General features: G+C 33.0%; 1 protein-coding gene across 1 annotated transcript; it reads left to right on the top strand.

The window, feature by feature from the left end:
* Nucleotides 1-1,051: 1,051 nt before the first annotated feature.
* Nucleotides 1,052-16,800, top strand: LOC114163303 (protein SUPPRESSOR OF QUENCHING 1, chloroplastic). The gene is given in 28 exon segments (XM_028047533.1): nucleotides 1,052-1,526; nucleotides 2,719-2,819; nucleotides 2,894-2,950; nucleotides 3,040-3,134; nucleotides 3,495-3,588; nucleotides 4,265-4,344; nucleotides 4,510-4,634; nucleotides 4,960-5,029; nucleotides 6,107-6,194; nucleotides 6,320-6,395; nucleotides 6,772-6,832; nucleotides 7,119-7,194; nucleotides 7,274-7,384; nucleotides 7,487-7,582; nucleotides 7,850-7,972; nucleotides 8,740-8,937; nucleotides 9,395-9,499; nucleotides 9,580-9,644; nucleotides 10,022-10,115; nucleotides 10,306-10,463; nucleotides 11,909-11,958; nucleotides 12,047-12,168; nucleotides 12,414-12,521; nucleotides 13,213-13,305; nucleotides 15,177-15,213; nucleotides 15,673-15,920; nucleotides 16,022-16,171; nucleotides 16,408-16,800. Coding segments are annotated over 28 exon segments (3,207 nt in total). The 5' UTR covers nucleotides 1,052-1,165; the 3' UTR covers nucleotides 16,573-16,800.
* The last annotated feature ends 115 nt before the right edge of the window (nucleotides 16,801-16,915 follow it).

Genomic DNA, 16,915 nt, shown 5'->3' with positions numbered 1-16,915 from the left:
ATCTTTTGATGTTTAATCAAATCAGGGACAATATTTTCAGCACGTACGTCTTTTCAAGCCAAAGAAAATACTTTGATCAACTAAAATTAGCTTATATAATTATATATAATAATAATTTCTACAAATTAGGATTCTATAAAACTTTACGAAGAAGTTCCACTAGAGAGTGGACATTTTATTTTGCATTCTTTGACAGTATAAAAAACCTTTCCGGAATGAAAAACTATTTAATACAAATGTCAAAAACTATGTTTCTCCTACAAGAGCACAGGCTATGTTCAATAGAAAGAACTAACAAAATAGTTGAAAGCTAAAAAATATCAACTAAAAACTAATTTAAGTGAAAAGTTTGAAGTTATTTGTATAATTAATAAACTGTTACGTGTCTACATAATTATTTAACTATTTAAAAAAATTATTTCTTACAAAATTCTGTTTATAAGTATTAAAACATGTTTGCTCGTGAAATAAAAAACAAACATATTATTTATTTAGGGTTTTTGTTTTTCAAAATGGATTTGTTCAAACATAATTTACAAAAAAGGTTTCTTGACTTTTTTTTTACAGAAAATGTGAAATCGTGCAGATAAATAAAGACTTGTGATTTCTGTATAAATTTTCAAGAAAGCAAAGTTGTTAGCTATTTCAACAATTTCTGTTTTTGTGCTCTTGAACTAGAGTCGTCCTGATTGATGTTATTTGTAAATACAAAGAAAATTCACACAAAATTTACAAAAGTCGAATAAATGAGAGAAATAATTAAAATTCATATGATTTTGAATATTAGATAATTATTTTTAATTTTTTAAAATCTTAATTTTATATCATTAGTTGCTTCTCTAGAAAAATACTGTAATGGTTACATGTGTTTTACTGCTTAAATTTTTTGATTGAATAATAATTTTTAAATAAATCTTAAAAAATCTTTTGAAACTAATTCGAACTAGCTGAATAACTGGCCAGAAAAATTCCTCCTTGCAAGGAAACAATGAAAATAAATATAAGAAAAAGAAAGAAATAAACATAAAAAGAAAAGAAAGAAATGCTGTGGTGAAGAAGTGGATAAGGTACCTCTGAAATTTGTCACGAGTTTTGTAATAAATTATAGATTATAGATTAAGATCCTCCCCGCCATTCACAAACTGAACCACTGCACTGCTTAAGCATGGCAATGACATTTGAAACGGGTCGTTTATACCTATCGCGCCCAACGGCCTCAAAGCACTTGTTATTCTCCGCCATTATCAAACGACCAAAACTCGTTCCTTCTTCTCGGTTCTTCCATTGCCGATCAAGACGCTTCGTTTTGACGCAGAAATTCGCAGTGAAAGCCTGCGCGGTGAAAGTCGAGCAGAAGAACGTCGCTGCGGAATCAGGAGAGTGGGGGAATGTTTCGGCAGTGCTCTTCGACATGGACGGCGTGCTTTGCAACAGCGAAGAGCCTTCTAGAAAAGCCGGCGTCGATTTGTTCGCCGAGATGGGCGTCGAAGTCACCGTCGACGATTTTGTGCCGTTTACGGGAACCGGTATTTCTCTAGGTTTCGGGTTTCTTTTTTCTGAACTTCAGGCTTCAATCTCCACCGTAATTTCTGAATATGTGAAAATGTTATGCGTTTTTGGCCACTTGCCTTTGTTACCGATAATTTATTTAGTGTGTTTGGAAATTGACATTGAATGTGCACTGGGAAGCGAGAAACAAAATCACTGTGACGTGGAAAGACGTTGTTGTTCATTTGATAGAGTCTCAACTTAGAGGTAGATGATGAGAATGACTAAACCTTCTTTCGTGGTTTGTAGTAACTCCTTGCATAAACTTGGATACAAGGTGAGGGTTGTGTCAGGCTAATCTAGATCTTAGTTGAACTTCTACGACATGGATCAACTTGGAGATAGTGTTAATCTAGGTGATTATGGCTAAACAACGAACTACTTGGCTCTGATAAAGTATCGGCAAGAGTCACTGCATTGCTGCTTGGATGCATTGAAGAAGTCTTGGTTGTTTCGGGCTTATCCTATGTCACAATGGTTTCAAATTGTGTTTGATTTGGTTAAAATGTAGTTGAAGTGCTAAGTTTTTTAAATTCAATCTGATTTCCATCCATTTTTTTTTATTAAATGAAGCAAGTGATGTGCAAAACTTTAATCTTTAGAACAACTAAACCTTTTCCCAATATGTGGTTAATAGAAATAAGTAGATTTGGGTCAGGTACATGGATCAATAGTAGTCTTAATGTTTTGTTATGAATTATTTTTATGGTAAAATCATTGGCCTCTTAATCCTTCTTAATTGTTTCACTTTACCAAAAGGTTTTTGGTGAAATAAATTAGAGAAATAAAAGTGAATAGAAATTATTGGTCAAGTTTGATCTAGAGGTTACTAGCACAAAAACATAGGTCTTCATAGCTTTAGAGGAAATCCATTTCTATCTTAAAACTAGACAAAAGAACATAAAAAAAAAATAACAACTTTGTATAATGTCATCTTGTTTTTTTAATTTCCCTGATCTTTTTAACTTCCATACTTACAATGTGTAACATGTAGCAAAGAATGTGGTCAAAATGCCTTTTTTCAAATCTACTCTTACTGCACTTCTATTTTGCTTTGATTCAACAATGTTCTTTGGCAGATAGTTAAGTTCCATTTTGTTTTATTGAGTTGCTAATTGATTATTAAACTTTCAAGTTTTCATTGCTTTTTTCTTTTTCCAAACATGAAAGGAGAAGCTAACTTTTTGGGAGGTGTTGCTTCTGTTAAGGGAGTTAAAGGATTTGACCCAGAAGCTGCCAAAAAAAGGTTCTTTGAAATATATTTAGATAAGGTATTTATATTTCTCTTGATGCTACTTTTTATTTCTTCTACTCGATGTTGCCTAATGTGTTCCACTTATCTCAGTTTGCAAAACCAGATTCTGGAATTGGATTTCCGGGTGCTCTTGAACTCATTTCTCAGGTATGCAAGACTAATCATGATATTAGCATTGTTTGAATGCTTTGCTGATTCATCAAGTAACTAAGAAAGGACATGGTACCACATAACAGTGTAAAAGTAAAGGGCTTAAAGTGGCTGTTGCATCTAGTGCTGATCGTGTAAAGGTTGATGCAAATCTAGCTGCTGCTGGTTTACCATTGTCAATGTAAGCCAACACATTCTGAGTAACTTTTTCAATGTTGATGGAGACATTTACCTGTACATATTGTTGATTTACTGATAATATGCAGTACGCGTTGTCATTGATATATGTAGTATGGAACTTTTTATTTTATTTCTTAAATTAGTTATAACAACATTATGGTGTTAAATCCTGATCCGAGATGAATTCTATGTCCACTTCATATTATATGCTAAGCTGTAGAATGTTTAATTTAGACGAGGTTTAAAGGACATAATTGCCATTGCATTTCAAGCCTAAGTTCATCAGTTTGACTTTTGTTTTAAATGTAACCTACGCTCTATAAATGTTATTCTTATTGTACAATTGCATTTGTTTTATTAGGTTCGATGCGATTGTCTCTGCAGATGCTTTTGAGAATTTGAAACCTGCTCCTGATATTTTCTTAGCTGCATCGAGAATATTGAATGTGCCCCGAGTGAGGTATATGCTATTAGATTGAGCTTATTGTCTGAGGCCTATGCTTTAATTTTTTGGATGGTTGACGTTTTGTAGAGTGGTGGTTTTTGTTGTTGAAGATGCAATATCAACCAACAATGTGTCTTCACCTAAAATCTTAAGCTTTTGGCATAGTTAGTCTACAACATGGTATCAAAGCCTCTATGATCAAGTAGTCTAGAGTTTGATCTATTTTTCTCCCATTCTTCTAATAAAAAGTTAGATTTTAGCACAAAGTGAGCTACAGGCGCATTTTTCACCCTGAGCAGTACTCTTGGTTTATTAGGGGCACACGGTTCTGAGAGGAGTACTCTTGAATTGTCTCCCGTTTTGTTCCCATCAATAATCAATACTACCTAACAAGCATGAACCTAGAAGCATATGGTGAGGCAATTACTTAGCCTTTGGGTAATAAACTTATTGAATGTTTACTTCTATGCAAAAAGTTGTCTCTTGAAATTCTTTCCTGATAGCTTAAAACTCTTTCTGCAATAAGAGGCATCTGCAGTTACTAAGTGTGTGTGTGAACTCTAAGTGTACTATGTCTCTTATTATGATTATCAGCATCTATTTAATTTTAATGCACAACATAGACATTGAATTTGATATCATGTGTAAACTGATGGTTGTATTTTCTTTTAAACATAATTAATAAGTAATATAATATGTATTCTCAGTGTATTGTTATAGAAGATGCGCTAGCTGGAGTGCAAGCTGCCAAAGCTGCGCAAATGAGGTAAGCATTGACCTTTGTATTTTCTGTGTTAAAAAAAAAGAAGATAAATAATGGTTGCTTGAACTTACCAACCCAAACCAATTTTTAGACTCCAAAACTACTATATGTTTACGTATTTAAAATGTAGACACAAAATATTTATATAATTTGTTTCATTGTTTGTAGATGCATAGCTGTAAGGACCTCAATATCAGATGAAGTTTTAGAATCTGCAGAGCCATCATTTATCCGGGATGACATAGGAAGTGTTTCACTTGAGGATATTCTCTATGGTGGCACTGTTGGATATAGTATGTAGTTTTGGGTGCTTGTTGTAAATCTATCTTTTTTCCTCTAAATAATATTTTTGGCATTGATGTAGAATGTATAGCCACATTTGGTCCATAATTTAAGAACCCTGAGCTATGAGTGCTCCATGTATTGCAAATTGTTCTCATTTATTGCAAAACGTTCACTTTAATACTTTGGTTGATTTTGGTCAATTTGTTTGTTCAATTAAAGCATACCTTTTAGTTAAGATAGTTATTTTTCTGACAATTATTTTTTAGTAGTGTGCAAGAGTGTAGGTATTATATTGCAATTTGCAAGGGGTCTTATCTAGACATGCCATTGCAGATGAGAGGATGCAGGGCTTTGAAACTGTAAATAATTTTGCAGAGTCTTCATCTGCTGTGCTTGATGGAGGGTAAGACAGTTTCATGTTGGAACCTTTTTTTCCTTTTCATTCTCCTGAATTCTGAAGATTTTTTTTTCCAAAATTAAGTTTGTAAGGTATTTAGTCTTTGCATCATGTGCATTGCTTTTAACCAGTTTTCATGGTTACGATGATTGATAGGTAACTATCCTCTGTAGAGAATAAAAAACATAGGTTGTAGTTCAATACTAATTCTACCTTTTTGAGGGTTTATATTTTTCTGGTCTTCGATTCATCGTGTGAGGGTTTGATACACACTAATATAATTATAAAGAGAACAAAAGTAACTTACAAGATAACTTTTTAATCCTGTGCACTGTTTGATGGACAATGAATAAGATGACCAAAATAATTTCAAATCTACCCTTTTAATATTAATTATCATCTTAATTATAAAATTCACATTATTATTATTATTATTATACTTTATGAAATATATATCATTATACTTTGGTATATATTGTATTTATCATAAATATTTTATAATATACATACACATATTATATGTATGTATGTATGTATGTGACATTATACATTGATGTAAGCACGAAAAGGCATGCAGGAGATAGAGTCACAATAGTGTCTATTCTGAAGCCTGACAGTTATTAAAATTAAGGGGGCTTGAGAATGGGGATGGGGAGAGAAAAGAGAGAGATGGGGATATTTTTTTCTTTTGAAGATTTTGTACTTGGGGCAAAAGGTTTTTCTTTAAGTGGAATTGGCTTTTAATATATATTTTCGTATTTCAAAATGAAAATATGAAAATTAAAAGTCCAATGACCACCAATTGTAAAAGTTGAAATATTGCCTCTGAACAGTAGCGTGATGTAATATAGTTCCGTTTACATTCACAATGTAAAGAATTGAATGATTCATCAACTAGCCAATGGGGATTCCCATAAAAGGATTTCTGATGTTATGATGGTTTGGTGTCGTTCTCCTATATTATGAACAATGGCTTTTTGATGACCTTGAAACTATTTATTGACGTGGTATTTATTCCCTTGCAACAAGCAGTTCTTCTTGTTGATTTGCTATTATGAGGGTGCAGAAATAATTTATGGGCAGGTTGCAGGGTTCTCGGCGAGATATACTGAGATTTGGAAGTCTGGGCATTGCTATCTCTTGCCTTATCTTCACCTTAAATAACTGGAAGGTACATCGTTGTTGCACAGACTTTGCCTCATCTTTGGTTTAATCTTAACTCTTCAATTCAATCTTTTGGAGGGACAATTAATTTGCAAGTCAATCATGTGTAACTAGCTAATCGCCATACTGCAGGCAATGCAATATGCTTCTCCGAAAGCAGTTTGGAATCAGTTGTTTGGTGCTGCCCTGCTACCCTTGGAGCAGAAAGGTGAATTCATCACTTTATCTATTTTCCTATCTCGTGGCTTGAGTTGATAATATGTATGAATATGAATATAAAGGGCTACTGAATTTAAGACTGCATGTTAGGTAAGGATAAATACCTCATTTCTGCTTTAGGTGCCAAATCAAAATTTGGACCATAAAGTGCTTGAAGCTTTATGGTCACGTCAAAGAAACAATCAGCCTGAGAACTTAAGCTGCTACATGCTAGATAGGACAGATGAAACCTTTTTATCTGGTTATTAGTAGTTAAATCTCCGGTAAAGTGTGCTGGTATTGACTATAGCCTTTTCTTCTTTTTCTTTTGAGTTATACTAAAAGTTGTAGTATAATCCATAAAATTGTTGCTTTTTTGTTCTCAGATAACTCAAGATATGATAGGATCCAGCAATTTGTGAATTACATTTCTGATCTGGAAAGCAGGTAATTAGTGTTGGATGAATTTATATATAAACATTTTTTGATGATTTTAACCCTATGCTTATTTTATTAGTATATATAGTTGTTTTCTCATATTGTCCAATATTTAGCTTGAAGAGAATATTTTCTATTGTGAGTTATTTTATGTGTTTAGAATTGTGAGCATTATCTCATCCTTTGGAGAAAAAAAGACATTGATTGAAGATTGAAGCTTTGTACATCCATGAGCTACTGTAGAAGTTGTAATTGTTATTAATACACTATGATTATTTTCTTTTCACTATTCAAGGGGAAATGCTCAGATAGTTCCAGAATTTCCATCTAAACTTGATTGGCTGAATACAGCTCCACTTCAGTTTCGCAGGGTACTTTTATTAAGTTTGAATTATAATCTAATGAAATTATCTGATATGATTCATTAGATTCTGATTCTAACTTTTGCAGGATCTGAAAGGAAAAATTGTTTTGCTGGATTTCTGGACTTATTGTTGTATAAACTGTATGCATGTGTTGCCAGACTTAGATGCTTTGGAGAAAAAATACAAAGATATGCCGGTAATTTCTTAAATTTTCAAGATATTCTTTGGTGTCCTGCAGTCTTCTATTTGAAAAGTCATTTACTTGTCCGGTTAATGTTTGATTTTGTGCTTTGTTCAGTTTGTTGTTGTGGGTGTTCATTCTGCAAAGTTTGATAACGAGAAAGATTCTGAAGCCATTCGCAATGCAGTTCTACGCTATGGAATTTCTCACCCGGTAAAGCTTGAATTTCAAATTCAATTAATATATCAAAGTATTTACTTTTCTTTTTTTTCTGAAAATTTGAACACTGGTCAGATGGTTATGGCCAGATGTTCAGTTATGAAAACCCAATGTTTTGGTTTGATAGTTTATTCTGCTGACATTTTGTTTGTCAGTATTCTTGGCTTTTGATATTTAGTTTTGTTAATATTTTAGGGCTCTTGAACTTTTTCTTAATAAAGTGTGATCCACCAAATCTTATTATCTGTTTCCTCCTTTTAGGTTGTCAATGACGGAGACATGTTTCTTTGGAGGAACTTGGGTATAAATTCATGGCCAACATTTGCTATAGTTGGCCCTGATGGTAAGCTTCTTGCACAACTAGCAGGAGAGGGTCACAAGAAGGTACTCATAATGATCTTTAGTCTCCTCTCCATGTATTTTGTTTTATATTTTATTGTGATATTTTTAAATAATGAAAGATGATTCTAGGATTACAGACATCTCATAATGTGCACAACAGTATGACCTGTTTGTTGCTGTTACTAGTTTGTGTAATACCACAACAATGACTCTGGGTATTATAGATCTAGTATTGTTGAAAAGAAAATTGCGACTGTGCTTGATATCTGTGTGAAAAACATTTATATTCATATTTTTCCTACTAATGAGCTGCGTGCATGGGTCTATCCAAGGGATTTATGATTTTTGACAAATGCCCGTCTAATTAACAGACTGTAAGATTATCTGTTGCGAAAAAGGTCTTGTTTAGGAGCCTGTAACTATCTATTGCACAGCCATAAAGAGCTTTTGTAGTTGAGTAATTTTACAGAAAGCAAAATGAAGCAGAGTCTTTTTGGCAGGCATGGAAAGTTTATGTGGGCAGCAGAAGTAAGAAGCAGAGTTAAGATTTATTGGGCCTTAATTATTTGTTTGTGTAATAGTTGTGTCTTAAGGCTGTCATTTAGGTAGTTATGAAACTGAATATTTCCTTCCTTCAACTTTAAAAAAATAAGGATCTGAATTATTATTTTTGCATTTTATCGTCTCTATGCAGTTATTTAGAAAGTGTTTGACTCCAATTACATTTATTGATACATGTAGTTACAGCTATTATTTTTCTTACAATATGGTTATAAAAACAAGTGTTGCATTATTCCTGTTTTGAAAAGGATCTAGATGATTTTTTGGAGGCTGCACTTCTATATTATGGAAAGCAGAACAAGCTGGACAATACGCCAATTTCCTTGAGTTTGGAGAAAGATAATGATCCCCGCCTGTTGACCTCCCCATTAAAGTTTCCTGGAAAGCTAGCAGTTGATGTCCTTAATAACAGGCTTTTTATTTCTGACAGCAACCATAATCGCATAGTGAGTCGTCTACGACTACCTATCCCCAACTCCCCTCTTTATGACCACTTGCGCTTAATTTTGGTGAATCATGAATATCTTTTGCAGACACGATATACAATTACTCGAGAATTACAAAAGATGTCCATTACTCTAGGTGTATATTGGAACTAGACGCTTTAACCCCACTATTCAATACACAAAAATATTATTGTTCAAATTCAATTGTAAAGAATTAAACATGAAGTTAAATGATATGACTTAGATATCCAAATCAATCTAAGTATATGAAATTCTAATGACCAAACTACTATACCTAAAATTCCCATAATATTAATAATGAAAATGTGTTCCTAAATAATACAAATTAAACTTTGAATCCCAAATTATTATACTTTATTCTGAGTTCTTCTGTCAATCATCTCTAATACCTTCTCTTTCTAATTATGCAAGTCATGTGGTCATGTTTCTTATTCAGGTGGTTACTGACCTTGATGGGAATTTTATCGTACAAATCGGGAGCAGTGGGGAGGAAGGTTTGAACGATGGTTCTTTTGATGATGCTACTTTTAACCGTCCTCAGGTACAAAATAAAGAAGCATTTAATTCTTGCTTAATTGTAGTATTTCATCAATATAAGTTAATTTTATTTTTTTGCTCTAGGGCCTTGCTTATAATGCAAAGAAAAACATCCTTTATGTTGCAGACACTGAAAACCATGCTCTGAGGTATGTGATAGCTTCAAAAAATCAATAGCCTTATTTTCATATTTATGATACATGTGACAGCGTCAGGTCATCACTTTAGGGTAATTTAATACTAGAAAACAGCTGAAAGACTCTTGCATTGTGGACTATATGCCATGCCTGCTTCATAATATCAATACTGATCCACTCATAATTTCATTCTTAGAATGTTTAAGTAAGTATTTGTTTGATTTGATAAAGGAACTTTGGTGCTGTATTCATATTGAATGCGAGTCAAGCTGTTGTAAGTTCAATGGGTCAATTTATTGATTAAAAAATACAGTAACGACTTTCTGTCCTATATTGTCAAGTAAATAGTTTCGTGTTGTCGACTCTAAAATTTGTTTTTGTTTTAAAAGGGAAATTGATTTCGTTAATGAGAAAGTGCGGACCCTTTCTGGAAATGGGACCAAGGGCTCTGATTATGTTGGAGGTGGAAAAGGAGGCACACAGGTAACGTAATTGTTTAGTAAATATTGAGGATAAGTGGCATTTGCAAAGATATATAGCTAAGAATCCAAGATGAACCACAAAGTTAGACTCCTTATTGTTGTTTTTAATTATCGTCTTTTCATTAAATGTGATTCTGATAGACTCCTTAATGGATCACAAATTTAGACTCTTCCATTTCCCTCGTTTCCAGCTTCTCAATTCCCCTTGGGATGTCTGCTTTCATCCATTCGAAGAAAAAATTTATATTGCCATGGCTGGCCAACATCAGATTTGGGAGCACAATTTATTAGAGGAAACTTCCAGAGCATTTAGTGGTGATGGCTATGAAAGAAACTTAAATGGATCAAGGTATCACATCAAATAAGGATACCCTCTTCCTGAGAGTAATTTCAGTTCCTCTTCTGTGGTTTCTATTGTACTAACATTTGAAATTCGAATACCATGATGCTCAGAATGTTGCTATTTCATAGTCACTGCATATAGTTCTGTGCTATATTAATACTTACGGTGTTTATAAACAATCTTTTTGCCTCCCTCATGTGTAGTCTTAAGTTGCTATTTCACAATTTATTGATTCAACATTTTTCACCCTGATGATTTGATATATCACTATTTTATAATGTGTTCAGCGGGAATCAACTGAGAACTTGTGTCATTGTTGTCTATGCAGACAGTGCCATGTTTTATTTGCTTTCATTTTGTTGTATAATTGTCGGGAATGTTGGTGTCGTTTCCTTGATGCAGTAACTTGGGAATTGAAACTTTCGTTCTATGAAATGGCTTAAATATCACATGAGTGATGAGAACTAAGGACCTGTTTTGTCCGTGGATTTTAATTAAAAACAAACATGTTTAAAAATAGTTTGTTTTTAAGAAAGGGAGGAACGTAAAAGGTTATTTTAGTGCTTTTCTCTAAGCTAAAAAGAACTTTTGAAAATAACTACAAAATAATTTGTTATAGAAGTACTTTTTCAAGTTTAAACAAACTGTCCTTAGTTTTTCCTTTTTCATTTTTAATTTAATATCCAAAGACTCTTGGTTCTTCAAGCCTTCTCCAATTCTAAGATGGTTCCTTGGACATTGGGAAACGAATGGATTAATGGACAGTAGCTCCTCCAGGATATAGCTTTTAGAGTATCTCATATATAAATAGGGAAACAGGTGTGTAAACTCGCATTCATCTTATGCAAATAGGAACATTGATTAGTTTTGGTGGGATAGCATTCCTCCCACTGTATCGTAGGACTTTTTAGAGATAGTTTTGGTCTTCCTGATTTTAGATTTTCCTAGTTGGTTTGGTGTGATCCCCCCCTACTTTTGTTGTTTTGTTTCTTTAATTGTTTTTATAATATTGACGTGTGTTGATATGAGTTCCAATCTAGTTGAGTTGTAACTAGTATAGTAGTGCCTATGCATACTTGTTTCATTAAAAAAGTTGTCTGAATGTTCAGTTTGACATGCCCTTAAAAGTTGTGAAAATTTTGGGAAAAAATGCATATGAAGAATTGTATAAAAAGCTGATTCTTGAATTTTTAAACCCAGAATTTGGATAATTTAAGGGATAAAAAACTATTGAAAAATGGCATGAAACATTCACCTGCTTTTCAGGGGACAATGAAGTTGATTCTATTGCCAATGATGACTTTATTTTTAGTTTTTCTAGGAAAGAAGTGTTGCTTGGACAATGTTTTTGAAATTATTGGTTTCAGTTCAGTATACCTCATGTATTGTGATTTGTCATCTCTGAAAAACTTCTGATTATTGCTTACTTACTCATGTTTTGACTGATATAGTTCTACAAACACGTCATTTGCACAACCTTCTGGTCTTTCATTGTCTCAAGGTAACCTGTGGCAACAATTTAATTGAACTCGGGTTAACATTAATGTCATTCATAATAATAAATGTTTCACTTGATTTTGCATGATAAGATCTAAGTAAGATCTACATTGCTGATAGTGAGAGTAGTTCAATTCGAGCTGTGGATCTGAAAACAGGAGGATCACAGTTGTTAGCTGGTGGTGACCCAATGTTTGCTGACAATTTGTTTAAGGTAGCTTTGATATAATTTCTATTACAAGTTACATACATTTCCTGCTTCATTTTGGCCCATTAAGTTTCTTTATAAGGAAAAAAATTACAGTAGATTAGCTTGGGTGTTTAATGATACAAATGTTCAATCTTCGAACTCACTGCTACACATCTTGCTTACTGATATATCATACATTTATGATCTTTCTCTTTAAAATACCTCTCCTTGTAACCTAAACCTCGCTCTATATCTTCAAACCTCTTCAGTTTGGTGATCAAGATGGAATAGGCTCTGATGTACTCCTTCAACATCCATTGGGAGTTATGTGTGCAAATGATGGTGAAATTTATATCGCAGATAGCTACAATCACAAGGTAGACAACTCAGACCCAGTTACTTTTTAATTGTCATGGCTCTGGCAGACAATATGTCTTATAGAGAACACTGACTCAGTTATATGGCTAACTAACATATCCCAGTACCAAAGACTCCTCGCTAGGCAAAAGTATGGGATAGGATTGTATGTAGATTACCCTTGCATATGCAAAACGGTTATTTCTAGATTTGAATCCTCTACCAACTGAGTTATATACACGCACACCAAGAAAAGAATGAATTTTTAGAATAATTTACATGTTCCTTTTTATCTTTACATGCATTTTCCAATTTTGTCATTGCTGAAGTTTCCAACAATTCTCTCCTCATTCTTGCTTTATTGTCTTCTAATGGCAAGGATTGACTGTCATCCTGCTGGTTTCTATTAAGAATCAATATTTGGTGTCAGGCAGGTTTAAACATTAATTAGATACTTTAACCTTTTTTATGTGAAAACTTGCGAGGGTTGCTTATTCGTAGGTAGTTGCGTCTCATACGTGATTTAATGTTAAACATAGTCAGATACTTAGATTATGTCATCAAACATATCTTTTGGAGCTTTGGAATCATACATGAAACACCTCACTTAGACACAATTTAATTAATTGGATGGCCTGGCTTTAGCTCCATTATGCTCATTGACTGAATTGCCTTTTTTCTTTCCCTTTGTTATGTGTTTTAAATTATCAGATCAAGAAGCTAGATCCAACTAGTAAAAGAGTTAGCACCATTGCAGGAACTGGAAAAGCTGGTTTCAAAGATGGAACGGCTGTAAAAGCTCAGGTTGGTAAAATGTCTATGCTGTTTTCCTAAATCATCTCCTAGTTGGATACAAATTCCAGTTTATATTCTTGTTATAAAATGTTGAACCATTCATCCATTGAAGACATTACGCTGTTAATTCCTTTTTTTCTTTCATTTTAATACATGTAATTGAGCAACGGTCAATTGTTTCAAAGGCAGAATGAATTTAATGGCATAGTTTTTGTTGGCTTATAGTGTATAGGTTTGCATGATCTCAAGCTGATGAAGCACTATAAATGATGATTTTTGTGGAAAAGGACGGTTCTTCTAGGATTTGAAATATCAGATGCTCTCTTCCTTTTATTCTTAAATTTTTTTAATGACCACTAGACTACCAGAGAAAAGCACCACAAATGTATTGATGCTGCTTGATAATACTAAATGATATTTACACTATCTTGAAATATGCAACAGGTTTCTTGGGAATTATTCTACTGATGTGATTTATGTTCCTTTTGTTAGTTTTTTTTTCTTTGTTGGGGAAACCCTAAGTTCATCATCGACTAAAAATAAAGCCTTAAGAGAATATATAAGTAGAGATAAACTCTTGTCTTATAAATCTTGTAAGTCATTTTTTAGGGTTGAGTTAGATTCAATCCAAGTTTAAGATGGTATCTACCTGTGATTGATTATATATATATATATATATATATATATATATATATATATATATATATATATATATATATATATATATATATAGTTCACAAAAATAAAATAAATATTATTATAACTTTTTTAAAAATCATATTAAAATTTAAAATTATTATTAAATATTATCTAAATGTATATACAAAGAGTGAGTGAGAATTGTTTCTATGTACATTTCTTGTCACAGTGCTTGTTTTTTAATTATGTAGTACTCAAATATCAAATCCTGAAAATAATTTCATGGAATAAATCATAAAAATGATATATTTTACGTGGGTCGAAATAATATAAAAATAAAAATAACGATAGTTAAATACAAGACTGAAGAAAAAAAAAAGGGCTATAAGAAAAAATTGCACCTGTTATATATATTAGTTGAATGTTATATTTGAGGCTTAGTTTAGGAAAAACGGGTAGAGTGGGGATCTTGGGACGTGTTGTCTTATTCAGCATGGGTAATAAAGTCTTGTCAGATCAAGGTTTAAGCCAAAGGACAATGCAAATTCAAAAACCAGGATTATTAGCTCTACACCAATAAGCAACAGTGTTAACTTCTGAGCACTTTTTTTCATTTTTAATTTCTGAACCTTTACAGATAAACGTATACGTGCCAGATATGTCCTAGACACAGATATGCAGGCATGATGAACCGTACATCACAGCTTAAATATATTAAGTGCATGTTTGGTTTCATTTTAGAAACATCTAAAATCAATTCCTAAAATCAATTCATGTTATTAAATTGTTTGGAGTCATCCAAAATCAATTTCTAAAATCAATTGTAGATGAAAAATTTGCATTAAAGAGAAACAACTTTTTTTAACTTCTTCATTAACCAAAATTGATTTTCTCAGATCAAATAGAATTAATTTTCTCAAAATGTTTCCAAACACACCCTAAAAGTTTACTTAGTAGAGTTGTGTATGATGAGGTGTATTTGGAAAAATCCAAATTCCACATTCTATGTAAGTGGGGATGAGTGGAGAAATTTATTCTATTTGACATTGTTAATCTGACCTAGTCTTGTTTCCAGTTCTTTTATTCTGTAGATCTATTATTATAGAAAATTTTCACATATTTGAATGCTTCTTTTTTCTCAGCCATCCTTCTCACAAGTCTATTTGCGGATAAAACGCGATATCTGTGTTCTCCATATAAAGCAGATGTGTGTGTAATATATATTATCATTTTTCTCGCAGCTCTCTGAACCGGCAGGAATTGTTGAAGGGAACAAGGGTATGCTCTGTTTACTTCCTTCTACTTCATTGATTTTAGGGCTTTCACATATTCAAATAAATAAACTTTTTCATTTTTGTTCTGTATGTTTTATCAATAAATCTGATCGCATTCATTCTCCCTCATCTCAATGTGTTAGCATGCACCTAGAGCTAGCGTACTGTCGGACCATTTTGTATAATTTAGCCTTTAAATATTTATATACATGAACTACAGTGGTGTTATAACATTTGTGGGTTGGTCTTTTAGAATCCTGTGCGCCTTATCCTAATAACTGGACATAATTGTCATCACATTATGTATGATTATAGAATTCATACACTACTTTTTGTAGTATAAGTACATATCTTGTTCTTTTTCCGTTTGTTGATCACTTGATTCAATTACTTTGTCTAAAATGACTTAACTTTAAATCAACCTTAATCTTAGAAAAAATTTTGTTCTGTATTTTATTTTCAGGGAGATTATTTATAGCTGACACAAACAACAGCTTAATTCGATATCTAGATTTAAACGCTGATGAAACTGAACTCCGTACCTTGGAGCTTAAAGGAGTTCAGCCTCCTAAACCAAAATCAAAATCTTTTAAACGTCTTAGACGACGAGCATCAGCCGACACAGTGCCAATTCCGATTGATGCCATTTCATCAAATGAGGGAAACTTGTCTATTAAAATATCATTACCAAGCGAGTATCATTTCTCAAAGGTCCTCACCCTCCTTTATTTCAAACACACTTCTAATTCAATTCTTTGCATACAAGCGAGATTATATATTTCGTTGACTATTGTCCCAAATTTACATTGCAGGAAGCACGGAGTAAATTCAGCGTGGATATTGAACCTGAAGATGCTGTAAACATTGAACCCCTCGATGGATTCCTTAGTCCAGAAGGATCTGCAACTCTTCACTTTAAGAGATCCTCTAACTCTGCTTCAGTGGGAAGAATTAATTGCAAGGTATGCCTCATTGTAGAACTCGGAAGTTGGTTGGATTCTGAAATACTATGGTTTGCTTCACGCCTTCAAACCTTGTTCTTAAGTTTCACATCCCTGAAATTCTAGTTTAATGGCATCAAGCGATAAAAGTGACTGACTTTTAACTCAATTTTCTTTAGCTTTGTTATGTATTCAACTGCAATGATTATAAATCCACCTCACATAAACGTAAAAAGAATTGCATTCTCTCTTTACAGGTTTACTATTGCAAGGAAGATGAAGTTTGTTTGTACCAGTCTTTGCTGTTTGAGGTCCCCTTCCCAGAGGGTGTTTCTAGCCCTGCCAAAGCAGACGTCACTCTCGCACATTTTGTGAAACCCAAAACTTCAACCACCAACTTACTGCAGACAGTTGCCCCGTGAATCGGTGACACCGTATAAAGACAGTTGTATTCAAATGCTTGAGAGTCATGATCTTTCTTCCGATACAACACATCATAAGTTCATAACTAACAAAATTCGAGGTAGTTGTGTACCCTTTTTTCGCTTCTCTGGATGTCGTCATCAATAATCATTTATCATTGTGTAATCATGTTAAATAATTTATTTTATTATGTATATTCATTATTATAATGGTCGTTTTGTGGATAAGCAAAGATGGATCGTCTACGAAGTCGACACTCGTGCATCATCCATGTTATGAGAATTTGGAGGCCAATAATTGAACATACTAACATTATTGTAAAGAAAATATATCTATACTGAA

The sequence above is a fragment of the Vigna unguiculata genome, chromosome 1 (assembly GCF_004118075.2).
Source record: "Vigna unguiculata cultivar IT97K-499-35 chromosome 1, ASM411807v1, whole genome shotgun sequence".
Lineage (NCBI taxonomy): Eukaryota > Viridiplantae > Streptophyta > Magnoliopsida > Fabales > Fabaceae > Vigna > Vigna unguiculata.
This window is presented reverse-complemented; position numbering and strand designations above follow the sequence as displayed.